Source organism: Megalops cyprinoides, chromosome 2 (genome assembly GCF_013368585.1).
Source record: "Megalops cyprinoides isolate fMegCyp1 chromosome 2, fMegCyp1.pri, whole genome shotgun sequence".
In the NCBI taxonomy this organism is placed as follows: domain Eukaryota; kingdom Metazoa; phylum Chordata; class Actinopteri; order Elopiformes; family Megalopidae; genus Megalops; species Megalops cyprinoides.
The window spans coordinates 53,757,928-53,773,607 of record NC_050584.1 but is presented as its reverse complement, the minus strand read 5'-3'; the positions used below and the strand labels follow the sequence as shown (position 1 = coordinate 53,773,607).

The following is a 15,680-nucleotide window of genomic DNA, read 5'->3' as shown; positions in this document are numbered from 1 at the left end:
GTGTAGCGGTTACAATGAAACATGTGGCTTTTACTTTAGCATTGTTAATTACATTACAATAATCTTAAAATTGTCCACACAGCATCATTAGCTAGCAATGCTATTAATTTTCTAAGCTCGCTAGCAACCCAGCCAACACCGGCAGAAACATCAGCCTGATGAGTCTGAGTGTGAACAATCTAATGAGTCAGAAGAGGGAGAATTGACAGCAGAGGTGCAGAGACAGGCCCTGGTGACACCTTTCAGCACTTGCCCTTCACACGCTATCATGCTGTCATGCTATCACATTTGATCATTATCACATTTAATCACTATCTCCCTTTAACAACAGACAGCTCCCTGTACCAAACTCCCTGACTGCATGTGAAGCTCCGGGCAAAACACATTTTACAAGTTGAGTAAACCAAGAATTAAAACAGGACATTTCAATAATCAAAGCAAAATACTGCTATTGATGAAGCAATATACAACTTATAAATTGTGTAAAATCAAAATTTGTTGCTGACAAACCCATGTCTGGCAATGGACTCCAGCACAAATATTACAGAAGATTGCATTTGTTTTCTCAGGCCAAATTACTTCTTTTGCCAATGATGTCACAAACAGTAAAAACTTTATTAATAATGAGGCATGATTTGATAACACAGGTGGGGTTCTATCTCTTGGAGTGTAGAAGGAACTTCTAAAATGGTGGATACAGGATAAACATGAGAATATTAGACCATGATTGCTTAGACTACGACCGACCAGAAGTAGTAGAGCACTCCTCCCTAACTCCCACTGTGTTTGAATCATTGAACATCTCCTTGATTGGCTGTATATAATTTTTTAAGTTTTCCTTCATCACAGTTTTTTAAGTTTTCTTTGTTTTTTTATTTAAACAAGATTAGGTCTTAAAGAAGTCATATACCCAACTCATTTTGACCAATACCTAACAAAGTTGTCTATTTCTCATTATCTTATGGATAAAGACAGCTTTCCCCTTTGCAAAGACATTTCCATAACAAAAATTCCATTAACTAAATTTGTCAAAGTTTCCATTGTCCGTGTCACTGTCCACAGCCATTTTGTTGTTAAAGTTTTTTTTCTGGCTGCCAAAAGTATTCCAAGCAGGTACTTCTCTGTGGCATCTTTATGATATATATTTATGGTTTAAGGTGAGTGATGCATGACCCAAATACAGCATCAGATATTCAAAAGCAATTTCAGTCTCTAAGACAGTTTCAAGAGTAGCTTGTGTATGAGTTCAGGTCGATTGTATGGTAGGATGCCCCAGAATACGTGAAAATGATTGGTCCCTTGGATTCCACATTGCCTCCAGCTTTCTGGGCACTCCCCTAAATGGCGTATCTTCTCAAAGATTGTATTGCAGTAACTTGCTACATTGTCCTGCTATCCTTTCAGCCTCTGCATTGGTCCAGGCCTGTTATTAAATGCAAGGGATTTTGGTCCTAGTGAAATGTGACAAATACATAATAAACAGACATGTCATATTCATTAATGGAAGATAATCATCTTTTCTGGTATCATACGCTTTTTATTATTTTTATGCATACTAAACAGATCCAATTTACTGGGAAACAGTTTAAAGTGTTTAAATTTTTGTGTACATTGCAGAGTCATACATAAAACAAACATGCAGTATCACAGATATAAGTTTGCTTCCTATTGATACACAACACCAGTACAGTATAATTGCTATTAAAGAATTGACTGTTGCTCAGATTAGAATACTTACAGTCTGTCCTTTTCAGGTTGACTGTGTGCCTAGCTGCCTGTGGGGGTTCTCTGAATTCAGTCTGGTCTCGGGACAGTTCCACTGGGATATCAGCAATCTAAGACTTGCAGACCATTTCTGCTCAAAAGCATTTCTGTTCCAATGCCTGTAATTGCATACCTCCATTTTCATTGGCTGGCCTCTTGGCTCAGGGCCAGGGAGTTTTCTGTATATAACTCCAAGTGCTAAAAGACAAAACCAAACAGACAGACAAGACTCAAACTTTTGACAGTGGACTATCTTTGTACATCAAGAGTGAATACTTCAGAAAATGTGTAAAGGATTAGCTGCCTTGCCCCAGACATGTCTGGAGAGGTGAGATATCAATCTTCTCTTCTGCTTCTCTTTCAGATCCTACTGAATTTAGTTTTCTTTGTACATGCAGCTGCCTTTTATCCCAGTGCAAGATGCTGCTTTTTGAAAAGGAACATGTTTCATATATACAATGTTTCAGATGTTTCATACTGGTATCTTATCAAAACCAAAACCTATTCTGATAAAACAAAAAACATCTGCACATACATGGCTTAAGATTGCACTGCATATTTATGTAGTCTACACTTACTAGGGTAAGATATAATGTGTCCATAGAAGTGTCAATAAAGTAATTGGCAACTGTTTTAAATCAGCTGTCATCAAGTGTAGTCTATGTCCCAGTGCAATCAGTAGTGTTACATTATTATAATTATAATTATAAGGTCTTAAAATGTCTCCTGTATATGAATATACTTCACAGAAAAACTAAGCAAGGTACTTTTCCACACAGCCTCCCTTGCCTGTACAACAGCGGGTGGTCTCTGAAAGCTGCTTATCATATAAGCAATTAAATTCAATCCACCTGATCAAAAGATGATGAGAAAAGCTTCAGTCAAATAAACCCTTTTTATAAAGAGATTAGTGCCCTCCTGCAAAGTAACTTGTATACTCAGATGTGTCAGTTGGGTAGCTACTGAGCAAAGAGCCAGTTGCACATACTTGTGGCTTTTAAGTATTTGTATTTAAGGAGTTGTGACAGCCATTTCATTGTGATGTCTATGGAACCTCCGGCTATCAATGAATTTCCTATATTAAATATTAAATATCATATGTTAATTGTTTTGGTTCTAGATTCTTCATTTGCTTGCTACAGACATTATTTGCATGTTTTTGAAAGAAAAGACAACTCTGTTAGTTTCACTTTACTAAGATTTAATGCCTTAATTAACTGGATAATTTTCCTGAAAACATATGTAATTTCAGAGTTTCATTTACCAACTGATATTTCAGAGCTATGAGTCTTGTGATTATACCACTACCTTAAGCACACACAATATGGGTCTGAACTACATCTAGTGGAAAATAATGAATTAATGGCAATCAAAATGGGTAATGAGGGATATCGGTTTGAGCAAATCTGAGCATACACAAGAGCTTAAAGGACAGATAGCTGCCAGGATGGTTGATGGTTGATCATGTTTGTATTGCCTTTAAAGAAGCTATTATACCTTTCTCTGTGTAAACAATGATTTACTAGTCTCTTGATCCAGTGTATATTATATACATATTAATACAAGTGGTGTTTTTTGAAATTGTAAAATGACCTGTTTCATTTTTTCAGCATTTTCTTGTATGTTTTTACTACAAGCAGTATGCTGTTAAATTTGGGTTTTTTATCAGAAGAACCCATTAATTAGACAAAATGTTAGTTCCTGTCATAATATTACTCCCATGGTAAACAAGATCTGTGGGTGTTTTCTTTAAATAAAACTTTGCAAACAGGAGAGCAGATGCCGAGTGGTCTGTACATAAACAGGTTTTTCCTTTACGTCAAGCTGTGTTCCTTAGGATTTAACCAATCGCAAAGACATTGACCTGAGGTTATAAGTCCCAAAACAAGCTCATACAAAAGACATAAATGTTTCATCCCACAAAGTCATGACAAATATGATGTGTATTAAATCTAGGCTTCGATATCAATGGTTCAGTAATATGTGACATACAAAGTACAGAATATAGTTTTCCTATAAAAGGCATAACAGAGACAGTTTCTTTCAAATTTTCAGTTGAATAAGTTGAATGAGGTCCTTCCTGTAAGTGAATAAATCAGTTTTTCCAGCTATTACCAGTCTTCATTGTGTGCTTTCATTTTGAAAAAAAAGTACATCTTACATTTACTACATTATTGATACTGACACAAAAACACCGGGTCTTGGAACCATTCATAATAATGCTCACACAATTGTCTTTGTGAAGGAACGCTAGTGTCCCTCATTTATGTTCAAGGGCTAAAGAGATAAAGACTAAATTGGGAACCCTGCTCCAGAAGCCAGAGAATGCCATTGACCTCATCATTCCATATCCAGAAAAGTTGGAGAAGAAGCCAGAAAAACTTCAGAAGTAAGTATCCATCCTTTGTTTCTGTCCTGATCCAAACGCCACAGGGTTCAGTGCTTCTGTGAATAGCCTCAAGGGCTGTCCTTTGAGTTGTCATATGCACATGTTTTCTTTAAAAATCATTTTTCCTCTGCTTAATATCATGTATCATGGGTATCTTTCCAATGGAATAATGGTATTACACTGTATGTTTAACATGCGCACTGTCTCTGAAAGAAATAAAGGAAGCTTCCAGGAAAGGGGCAAGGGTCTAAGACTGGAGACACACTGGAACACCCACACAGATAGGCAAGTGCACAACATCTCATACTGTTGAAATCGCTGATCATTAGTGCGGAGGACACAGACAGAAAAGGGAAGGTGCTGGACAAGGAGAGCAGGAAAACATTTTGCAATGGAAAAATTTAACCCTATCATGTGCACTGTAAATCACATCTCGGTTGCCCATAAAAGTCTTATTGACTAATATGTCTTCCACCTTCTTATGTAATGGCTTATGTAACCTCTAAATGCTAGCTATTTGCTAACATTTGCTAACAAAGACCTCCTTAAGTACATATTCCAGAAGCATCCTTTGAAGACAGAAAGAATGCAGTAATGATAATTACATTGAAGGCCCTTTAGAAAAGAGGTGGACATGAAAGGAAAAAAAAAGCGTTTTTCACAGACCAAATCCCATGTGTTTTTTGTGTTCAACAGTTTAATTTGTTGTCAAAACCCACAAAAAGGAAGACAGAACGAATGAAAAATGAACAAATAACACTACAGTAGAAGCACCATAGGTTATTCTCACACAGAAAGCCTGTGAAATGTTATTTATGTGGCAGGATAAGAGCAGATCAAATCTCCATTACACATGAAAAATACAAATAGACAAAATTAGTTTACAGACCTGCTTATACAGTATCATAATGCAAACATACAGGGTATTGTAAACATTATTATGAATTAGTTTTCAATGTGTTGTTACTGTATGCCAAACGTATTGTGTCATATTATAATACCCCAGGCTGTGAGATATCATATAACACATTTTCACGTAAAGAGGAAGTTAAGCCAAGAACGAAAGAAAGAGAAGCAAGAATCCCTGTGGGGCTATAGAGATCCCTGCCCAGGCCCCCACTGCCATATGTTTTGCTCTATTTAAGCTTGCTGTGGTGCATTTTAATTTTACAATGGATTGATATGTGATTGTACAAAATGGAATGGATGTTATTTAGCAAAAATGCCAAATCTTAACCAAAAAGGTAAATGTTTTGACTGATGATCAGGTATTTTATATATGATTTACTTAGATGCAGCAGCAACACATTAAAGTAATTGTTTAGGAAAAGGACTTTAAATAGTAATTGCTCCCTGAAGAGTACTGGATAGCTGTAAGCATGCTCCTTTTCAATATCTACATGCTCCAGATCTTCAGGGTTGAGGTTCTGATGGGTCTAAAATAATAACACCCAACCCTTCCCAGCACTGAACAGCACTGAGTAGTCCAACTCTATCCAAGGTCATTATAAAAATGTCTGGCCCAACCCGAACAGATATAGTCTACCTACTTGCCAACTGGCTATTGATCAGAGGCAGTACTTTGAGTGTTGTGACTATCTTAGATAATCAGAAAGGTAGAGGGTTATTACAGTTTTAAACATTGATCAAAACGAAAATACACTGATTGGGTACAAGCCCAGCCATGACATCTGCTGATAATGACTGGGAGCCCACAGCAGGGGCACAAATCAGTTTCGTTCCACAGGGGAAGGGGCAGGTATGCTGGACAGGGTTCCCTCATCCCCCGGTTTTCAGCATCCGGTGACTCATTTTGGTGCCTATGAGTTGCTCAGATGATGTTAGCGAAATGAGACTCATCATTCATTCAGCGTTGTCTTGCTGTCGCACTCCTGGACTTGTAGTTTCAAAAATAGGTATAGTTGGCATGGGTGGAGAGAAGATATGGTATGGTATGTTTTTTGTTTTTTTTTATTGAAAACAACCATGGCTGTTCTTTGTAAAAACAAGCATTGGCCCCAATTACCTTAGTGTAAATTATTTGCAGAATGTAAGAATCAAATATAGTTTAGCCCTTTACATATAGAACACCTAACCATGTTAGCTAGCTAGATAGATATAGATAAATTCTTAAATTATCCAAATGATGCCGTTTTAATGAAAGTAATGAAATGAATTGAATTGAATTGAAACGAGGCAGCTTTTGACATTCAGTGCATTTATTTATTCATATATTTATTTATTTATTTATATAGCACTTTTCATACATGTCTGTAACACAAAGTGCTTTACAGAAAGAAAATACTAAATAAAATGATAACACAAGATAAGACAGGGATACACCATACATAAATTCTTATAAAAATCCTCCCCACTCCCTCCCATCCCAGGAATACAATAAAACAATAAAATCAATAAGATAATAAAAAACAAAATAATACAAACCGGGAATAAAACAAATATGACGAAACTCAATAAAAGGCCTTTTTAAAAAAGTATGTTTTAAGTCATGATATTCTGAGTGTTCCACAGTTTTGAGGCGTAAGAACTAAAAGCAGCCTGGGCTCTAGTTTTTAAAACAAACTTTTGGGAAACAGAGCAGGCCAGCAGAAGATGATTGTAATGCTCGCTCTGGTTGGTACAGTATGAGCATGTCTTGAATATATTCAGGTGCCATCCCATGTTTTGTCTTAAAAACCAAGAGTAAAATTGTAAAATCAATTCTAAAAGAAACTGGAAGCCAGTGCAGGGATTTCAATACCGTTGTGATGTGATTATATTTTGTAGACCTTGTCAGAACCCTGGCTGCTGCATTTGAATGACCTGCAGTTTTGCAATAACATAGCTGGGGAGGCCAGTAAACAAGGAGTTGCAGTAGTCCAGTCTAGCTGAGATGAAAGCATGCATTATTTTCTCAGCAATTGGTAGTGATTAAAATGATCTTATCTTTGCTATATTTCTAAGAATAATAAAATGAGACTTTAGTTAGAACCACAACTGAGGAACTTTCCCCAGGCTTAATACTAATGTACAGCTGTGTATCATCAGCATAACTATGGAAAGACACACCATTACTATGAATAATATCACCAAGTGGGAGCATGTAAAGCGAGAACAGCAAAGGGCCAAGAATCAATCCTTGTGGAACACCACAATTAATACTGACTTTTCTTGACTCAGACTCACCAAGAGCAACAAACATTTTTCTATCGGTGAGATAAGACTCAAACCATTTTAGTACCCTTCCGGATAGTCCAACTCTGTTTTTAAGCCGATTGATTAAGATTTTATGGTCCACTGTATCAAAAGCGACACTTAAGTCTAGAGCGAGAATCAAGACAGCCAGCGTCTGCATTAAGCCGCAAGTCATTAACCACATTAATTACAGCGGTCTCTGTGCTGATGAGACCGAAAATCCTGACTGGAACTTGTCAAGAATGTTATTATCAGAATTATTATTTTTTTATTTATTTTATTATTATTATTATTAGAAATTGGCTGAGATGTTTCAAAACAATCTTTTCAAGTACTTTGCTAAGAAAAGAGAGGTTTGAAATTGGTCCATAATGGCTTAGAACAGTATTGTCAAGGTTTGCCTTTTTGAGTATAGGTTTAACAATAGCAATGTTTTCAAGTTGGCTGGAAAAATCCCTGTGGAGAGCGAAATGTTTATAATTGCTAAGACAACAGTAGACAGACTGCTAAAAACTTGATTATAAAATGAGATTGGTAAAGGATCTAATGGAGAGCTAGCCGATTTCATCTGATAAACTGTTTTAAGCAGATCCTCTGCATCAATTACATGAAAGGTACTCAACACTGATTTACAGGGAGTAGAGGGTGACGTGACATCACTAACAGTAGATTCTATACTTGACCTGATTGTCTCAATTTTCTCCATAAAATGTATAAGAAATGCTGTGGATTTATTAGACTATCTATAGTAGAGAAAAGAACCCTCAAATTTTTTTTGTTACTTTCAATAACTTGGGAAAGATAGCCTCCTCTGGGCAACCGGATGTCTTTGTTATAGCTCATAAGATGACCTTTAAAAATCTCAAAATGTACTTGCAAATATGTAGCTCTCTCATCTACGTTCTGCTTTGCGACAATTGCCTTTCAGCTCACTAACCATTTCATTTTTCCACGGTGTTCTGCGTTTAACAGGAACAATTTTAGTTTTAACAGGGGCAACAATGTCTAGAGCCATTTTAACATGGCTGTTAAAAAAATCCACCAACTCATTTGTAGATAAGAGATTAAGGGGGCTTAAAGATGTTCCAGGCCTAGCCATATGCTCAGAAAACTTGGCTGCAGCTGTGGAGTTCAAGCAGCGTGTCTTAACTGTTCTAGTAATGTTCTTATTCATTACAGGTAATATAATATTAAAGAAGACACAGTAATGGTCAGAAACAGCAAGGTCCCTAACAGCAGTCTCCACAATATCTAGTCCTCGAGCCATGATCAAATCTAGAGTGTGACCTTTGTTGCGTGTAGGCCCTGATACATGCTGTGTGAAGTCAAATTAACACCTTAAAATCTCTTGCCCTACAGTCTGATTCATTGTCAATATGCAGACTAAAATCACCAAGAATGAGTACTTTATCATATTTTAACACTACCATAGAAAGAAATATTTTCAAATTTTCAAATTGAATTTTCAGAGTGTTCATGTTACTGCTGTTGATCTCCATAGCATTCCTTATAGTTTAACCATACTTTCACCAGTACATCACTGGTGACCACATGCCATTCTGTTTTGTCTCACATGAATGCTAACTGACATATTTAAACACAAAAGTGCAACTATGTTCACTCTACTTTGGTATGTATTTAATTAATCAAGGATGTTTTCAACAAAATATGTCCATTTGCGTTAAAGCCCTCAGAAATATGGTTGAACTGAAATACAACAAATGGCCAAGACCAGCGATTCCTGTACTGCTTCACACTTACGAATGATTTTTGTTTTGCTGATATGCCATGCTCAGAAACATTTTAATGTTTAATGTGTTTTTGAGGCACAGGAATTCATTCCATCCGTCTAAACAATGTTTGCAAAGCTAAACATCCAAGGGTCACTTTATCAGACCTATTTATACTGTTAGTAAACACTGCATAAGTTATCATGACTTATTTACTAGATATGACTTCTTTAACAATGTACAGGTGAATGGTCAGGATAAACCAAATAGATGATGATCTCTCCATTTTGGTAATAATACTTTTTATTGAATTGTAAATGTTAAAACCAGAAATTAAACCACTCTCAAACTGTAAGTATACTTGTTTACTCCCTGCAGACTTCCTGTCTCCTTGAAAAGTAAATAAGTACTAAGTTCGTTGATAGCATTGTAACAATGGTTCTCTAACAATATGGACAATGGTCCCTTAAAGTACACTGTAAATCTACTTCAGAGAAGAGACAATGGACTGAATACCTTTGCCACATAATACTCTTCATTAACAGAATAACAGTTCTTAACTAGACAGATTTTTTTTCTCAGCTGAAAACATATCGAGTGTTATACGCTCACATGCTGTTGGCTAACATAAATGGCCAACACTGGTAACACCACAGAGAAAAGTCTGATGCCTGATGTAATGCAATTCCATCCAATGGTGCTGGCATATGGATGGGACAACCTCATTCTTGTGTTGTTGTGTCTGTGTTTTGTGTGTAGACCGACCCCTGAAGAAGCCATGCAGTGGCGTGAATCCCTGGACAGGGTGCTCATGAACAGCTGTAAGTAAGTTTGTCCTTGGTGTAAACAGAACACAGCCTGCAACCTCACCCCATTATATTCATTTTAACATTAAATTCTAATGTTTTATAATTCATATTCAGGCTAAACTGGTGAGTGAGTGTATGTACCATGAAAGATATTACTAAATTGGAAAGTGTGCATTCTTCCTGGTTCAAATGTACCTTTCATGCGGTTACAGTACTGTAGTATTGGCCTCTAGATGTTTCTTTTGACATTCAGTATAAATCGCCAGACCAAACAAAATGGAAGCCGTGTTTATATCTTTGTCGGAAACATTGTGAACACAGTCAGATAGACTAATGGGTGCTTTATGGAATGCATAAACTGTTAGTTCTTTATGTGTAAAGAAGGTGCTTAATGGAAAGCAATTGAACCTGAAAGCAATCACCATGTATTCCTGCAATCTTGTTGTTACATATGTACTTTATTAGAAAATACTTTTCTATTTTAAAAGCATTCTCTACATATTGTTTAAATGAAGTCAATTGTCATCAACCTCTGTACAATCTTTGATCAAACTATAGTGTTAATCAAATGTAATATAACTCAGCAACTTAAGGAAATGTGCATTTTTGGTATCGATTGAAATAAGACCAGAAGTAACATATATACATATATAAGGTGCATATATACAATTTAGGAGCTGCATTGGTCATACAGGAATCAGCTTGCTGGAGCTTCTTGATTGCTGTTTTCTAATGAATATTATCACTCTTATATGCAACATCTGTGAAATGATATACCAGTATGTGAAATATATGCAATTAAATCATTGGTAGGTATAAATTATGTCACTTCCCGATTAAAGGAAAGGATTAAAGGTGCATGTATTTCATACATACATTCATCAATGTTTTGTGTGGTACAGTATATAGAGATTTACAATATCTAAAGCAGTCATTTTGAGAATATTTATTGTAATAACAGCTATTTCTTTTTGAATGCTAGTGTATAATCATCAGTCATTGTGACCCATTGCTGTAGGTTTAGAGATTATCCTAAATTATCCTTCCAATGTAGAAACATTTTAAGGTTCTCTTTTACCTTTCATTTTATGATTCCACCTGCTGCCCTGCTGGGTTTCAAGAGGCTTAAAGAGTTTTCACTGTGAACTGCATTTTACTTTCAATTTATAGAACATAATCAACTGTTTGGATTTCCAATTTCTGTGAGCCATATAAGGTTGCAACTAATCAGTTTGAAATAGCAGGAGTCAAATTGCTTCTTCAGCATGTCATCATATCAAAATAGAAATAAATGTCTGAGAGTCAAAGTTAGGTTCTTATTTCAGAAGTACTTTTCAGAAGAAAATTGCTTCTAAGGCTGTAAGCTGCATCACAATAAGGCGTACTTCATGTTATGGACGCAATGTGTACTTCTCTTAATAAGTCTGCATGTAGGTATGTCTGCATTAGTTACTGAATCAGCCCAAATATAAGGTGTTTTTTTTCCCAAAATGTTTCAAAAATGCAACTCACTGTATGCTCAAAGAAAAGTTTTAAGTGTTCACACCAATAAAAAGCAGCAGAAAATGGTACCATCAGTCAATCAGCACCACTTGAAAGAACATGCTCTTGAGGTCTGCTCTTGAAGAATCAGTTCTTGTGGCGTGTAGTTAAGGTGGTAGGAACATTGGTAATCCGACATGCTTTGACTATGTGAAAAAAATAGGTCAAAAGCTGGGCAAGGGATTATGCTTAAGAAGGATTTGTGATGGCAATTTCAAGATCATAGTAGTTAATGAGGTAGAAGCATCAAATGTAGCTGGATGGAAGATATATTCAAAAACATTTTAAACTTTGTGGTATATAAACAGAATGATGGGATGCCAGGACAATAATGGTTAAACCTTGTCATTATATGACAAAAATTAGCTCTACCAGATTGATGAGAGCTCTGGTGATGTTAACCTATAACACATGATCAATCAACCAGTTTACGTTTTTATACTGACAATAAAAGACAGTTTTTTTTCATTCTATTGTTTTCTGTTTCTGTATACTAATTTGCACATGCACATACTGTATAATCATATTATGTCAACATGATCTGGCTGCCATTTCCTTTTTCAGAGTAGTTGACAAAATTTGTGGTGTGTTGTGATTTAGCTAGTTATTCTTTAATGACGCGCATGATTTTATCAACTTCACTTGGTGCTTGCACCTGCTGTAAATCAATTCCTGCCTATCATCTCTCTTGTCTGTTTGAGTTGCATGTTTGTTTGTTTTTTTAATTTGATAAAGAATCAAAAATGTCTTCTTTGGGGAGGAAGTCTTGTACTAAGGGCTGCATTTTATTGAGTTCAGTATGCTAAGCCATATTGAAAGTTATAAAATCTTTAACACCCACTGATTAAGAACCAATAATAATTGATCCCTGTTTTCCTTTCTGTGGTAGTCTGTATGTTAACACTTCAGCTATAATTGGGTCTTGCCCACTTATTTTTCTTAAGACCTCTTATGAGAGGAATGCTATGGATGCTGCACTGTCTCTTCACAGAAAATGAGTAAGATCAGCTCCAAGGTTTTGGTCTAATGACTTTTCGCAGCCTGCAGGTGAAGCAGACACAGTTATTCCTTGTGGCATATCACATCTTTGGTTTCCTGGCATAAGTGAAATTCAAAAATGAAATTCAAAGTCATCCGAAAGTAAAGAATGAACCAGTCTGCTTGATGAAAGTACATTTTAAAGGTGACATAATTGTAGTAGGCACAAGTCTCGCTGAAGTAATCATCATTTAACCATTCAGTTATTTAATAACATCATATTATTTCCCTGTATGTTGGTGATACATCGTGGCATATATGTATTTTAGAACTGGTATTAACAAGCAAGTTAGTTTGGTGGGCTTTTTAAGAGAGTGGTGTAATTTAACTGGCAAACTGGAGTCCATCAACAATGGGCTAGAACTGATACACAATAATGAATGGGGGAGACTGTTGCTTTGATGTACTGTATATCACACTTGGGTTAAAGGAAAATAAGATGGATTTTGTAAGTCCATATATGACAAAATAAACAAATTTTAAATCTATTTCAAATCTCAGGCATAACCTCTCAGTGTATTTTAAGTTATTAAATTATTCGTAATACTAGTAGGAGCAGTCCATAAATACACAATCCATTTGGGATTATGGTGAAATGGCTGACAAAAAATTGTGGGTTTAACAATGATGTTCATTCTTTAAACATGGTGTACAGTAACAGACTGCATGACCCACAGACTATCACCAGTAAACTGCATTGCCAAATCATGATTTGTGATTCTGTTTTTGCTTGTTCCCTTGAAAACAGTGTACTGAACAATGATATATAATGATATATACATCTTTGTGTAGAACTTTGTGTAGAGTGCAGTGACCTGGACTCAGGGACATGCTGGTGTTTTTATTTGCAAATAGTAGACGTAACTTATCTCTGATGGCAGCTGGCAAGCTGCCATTTGAATAACATACCCATGACATCTCTGTTTGCATAGTGGCAGTGCGAGCATAGGAAGAGACGCTAGTCCCATCTGACTGCATGTCCTTACAGCCCGGTCACAGAGGTCTCTGCAGCTGATAGTTTCATTGCTTTCAGCATGTGTCTCAATGCGTCCTGTCTGGTCTCTCGATGGTACATGACAGATTCTGGTAATGGATTTTCCATGTGTCTCTGCTATACAGATGGTCTGGCCACTTTCAGAAGCTTCCTGAGATCTGAGTTCAGTGAGGAGAACATTGAGTTCTGGGTGGCTTGTGAGGACTTCAAAAAGACAAAATCCCTGGTGAAAATGGCCACCAAAGCTAAAAAGATCTATGAGGAATTCATTCAGACAGAGGGTCCGAGAGAGGTTTGTTGTATTCTTATTAATTTTATAGAACAAAATGCATCTACAGTAAGAGTTATAAGAGCAAGATGCATCTTGACATGTAGACATGCTGTCTACTAGGGGTTTTTAAATATGTTACAGCCTAAGGGTATGCCCTACAGCCTTTTTATCTGTCTTCGCTAAGGTTGGCAATCATTAGGCATTAGAAGTCAGTACTCTACAGGGTCTCTATCTCTGACTCTGAAGGTATAAAATCAGACTTTGAGAACAGTTGGTTTTATAGCCATGGGGTTACTTCTATCTAAATCATAGCTTAATCCAATTTTGTACTACTGAGGAGTGTCAGACAGTGATAATAGGGCAGTCAGATTTGGAACTGAAATGCATGCCTGGCCCAAGTATATTGTTAAGAACATGGAATATGAAATAAAATGTCCTTTAAAATCTCTGAACATAGATTCATTCCAATTTGTGAGTCAGCTTTCAAACTTAAAAAGATAAAACGAAAACATGACACATATCAAAGGAAGCCTTTATGCATCTATTCGATTTGCTTTTGGCTTTGATTTCCAGTCAGGAATCTCACCTGCCTCTTTCCTGTTACCAGGTCAACATTGACCACTTCACCAAGGACGTGACACTGAGAAACCTGGTGGAGCTGTCCCCAGCCACATTTGACCTGGCCCAGAAAAGAATCTACGCCCTGATGGAGAAGGACTCCTTCGGCAGGTTTTTGAGATCCGAGCAGTACCAGGAACTGCTCAAGTAACAGCATGGCCTGACTACAAGGGCCATGATGGTTTCTGATGAGGCATTTTATTTACAAGCACCCCATCAAACTTGATAAAATTATATGGGGAGACAATAACAAAACAATCTGAATTCCATCTGATTCATAATCACCAGTTTCAGTGCAGCCAAATGGAATGCCATGTCAAAGCTTTAAATAGTCTATGCATACAATTTCAAACAACCTACTTGCATTTCCAATGTCACTGCATTGCCAACAAAGCCAACAAAAATCAGTTTTAAGCCGTATTGAAGCAGTAATTTTTTAAGCGTCAGACTGAAAGTAATTGTACACCAAAAAAGAAATATTCCATTTTAGAATGGCACAGGTATGTCAAAGAAGGGTTCAAAATATGGAATGCTTGGTGTTTTTCAGACTCCATTCTTTACATTTCATAACCCATGTTATGTTTCAATAAAGGTAGTTTTTATCATCAGTTAATGTCTTTCTGTGGCCTTACAAAGTGCCATGAACAAACTCTACTGTACATCATTTAGCCTATATAAGATGTTTCATGCATAATAGTTTATCATACCAGTGTAGACATCTCACATATTTGCTTATTTTCTTTTTTTCTACACTAAAAGCAGTAACACCTTCATATTTCCATATTATTGCATCTGATAAGACCAAATATCACTTATTTAGTCAGCACATTTTATGTATGTGTGTGTGTGTGTGTGTGTGTGTGTGTGTGCGTGTGCGCACACGCGTGTGCGTGTGCACATGTGTGCATGTGTGTTTGTGTTTGTATGTGTGTACTTGTTTGTGTGTGTGTGTGTGTGTGTGTGTGTATGTGTGTGTGTCTTTGAGTCCAACATTTTTGGTCCCAGAGTCTCAATAAAGAAAATCGTACACAGTATGCGACAAACTACATTTGTAATTTGTGATATTCCCAAAATAGGGCAAGTGGCTCCATGTGACAGAGAATCAAACTGTAGAGAAAGGGCAGAGTAACCAGAACTTGCCAATCTTCAGCCTTTGTCAATGAACAGAGTACTTGAGTAACCATTCTGTTCTTACATCAATCCTGACACAAAAAAATCTTACCTCTTTAGCATTCATATCACCAAATGAAAAACCAGGAGTCTCAATAATTTACATAAAATTGATGCATTCAGGTGAAGACCATTGGAACAACAGAGAATGATTTGCTTA

The 15,680-nt window shown here is 36.5% G+C and overlaps 1 protein-coding gene across 2 annotated transcripts; it reads left to right on the top strand.

Moving 5' to 3' along the window:
* The first annotated feature begins 1,957 nt into the window (after positions 1–1,957).
* LOC118772930 (regulator of G-protein signaling 5-like) lies at positions 1,958–15,195 on the top strand. 2 transcript variants are annotated; one of them, XM_036521611.1, is made up of 5 exons: positions 1,958–2,092; positions 4,010–4,153; positions 9,838–9,899; positions 13,587–13,753; positions 14,340–15,195. In XM_036521611.1, exons 1-5 carry the CDS (start codon positions 2,049–2,051, stop codon positions 14,499–14,501), a joined length of 579 nt encoding a protein of 192 aa, XP_036377504.1. In that variant the 5' UTR covers positions 1,958–2,048; the 3' UTR covers positions 14,502–15,195. The 2 variants fall into 2 exon arrangements, with proteins under 2 accessions (XP_036377504.1, XP_036377505.1); XM_036521612.1 differs by having other exon boundaries at positions 4,040–4,153; positions 14,340–15,192.
* The last annotated feature ends 485 nt before the right edge of the window (positions 15,196–15,680 follow it).

What these genes read in the sequence shown, in the direction of transcription:
- LOC118772930 (XM_036521611.1), top strand. Translation starts at nt 2,049, where the DNA reads ATGTGTAAAGGATTAGCTGCCTTGCCCCAGACATGTCTGGAGAG. An exon ending in CAGGGTGCTCATGAACAGCT is followed by an intron (nt 9,900 to 13,586) that starts GTAAGTAAGTTT and finishes TCTGCTATACAG; the next exon opens with ATGGTCTGGCCACTTTCAGA. An exon ending in AGACAGAGGGTCCGAGAGAG is followed by an intron (nt 13,754 to 14,339) that starts GTTTGTTGTATT and finishes TCCTGTTACCAG; the next exon opens with GTCAACATTGACCACTTCAC.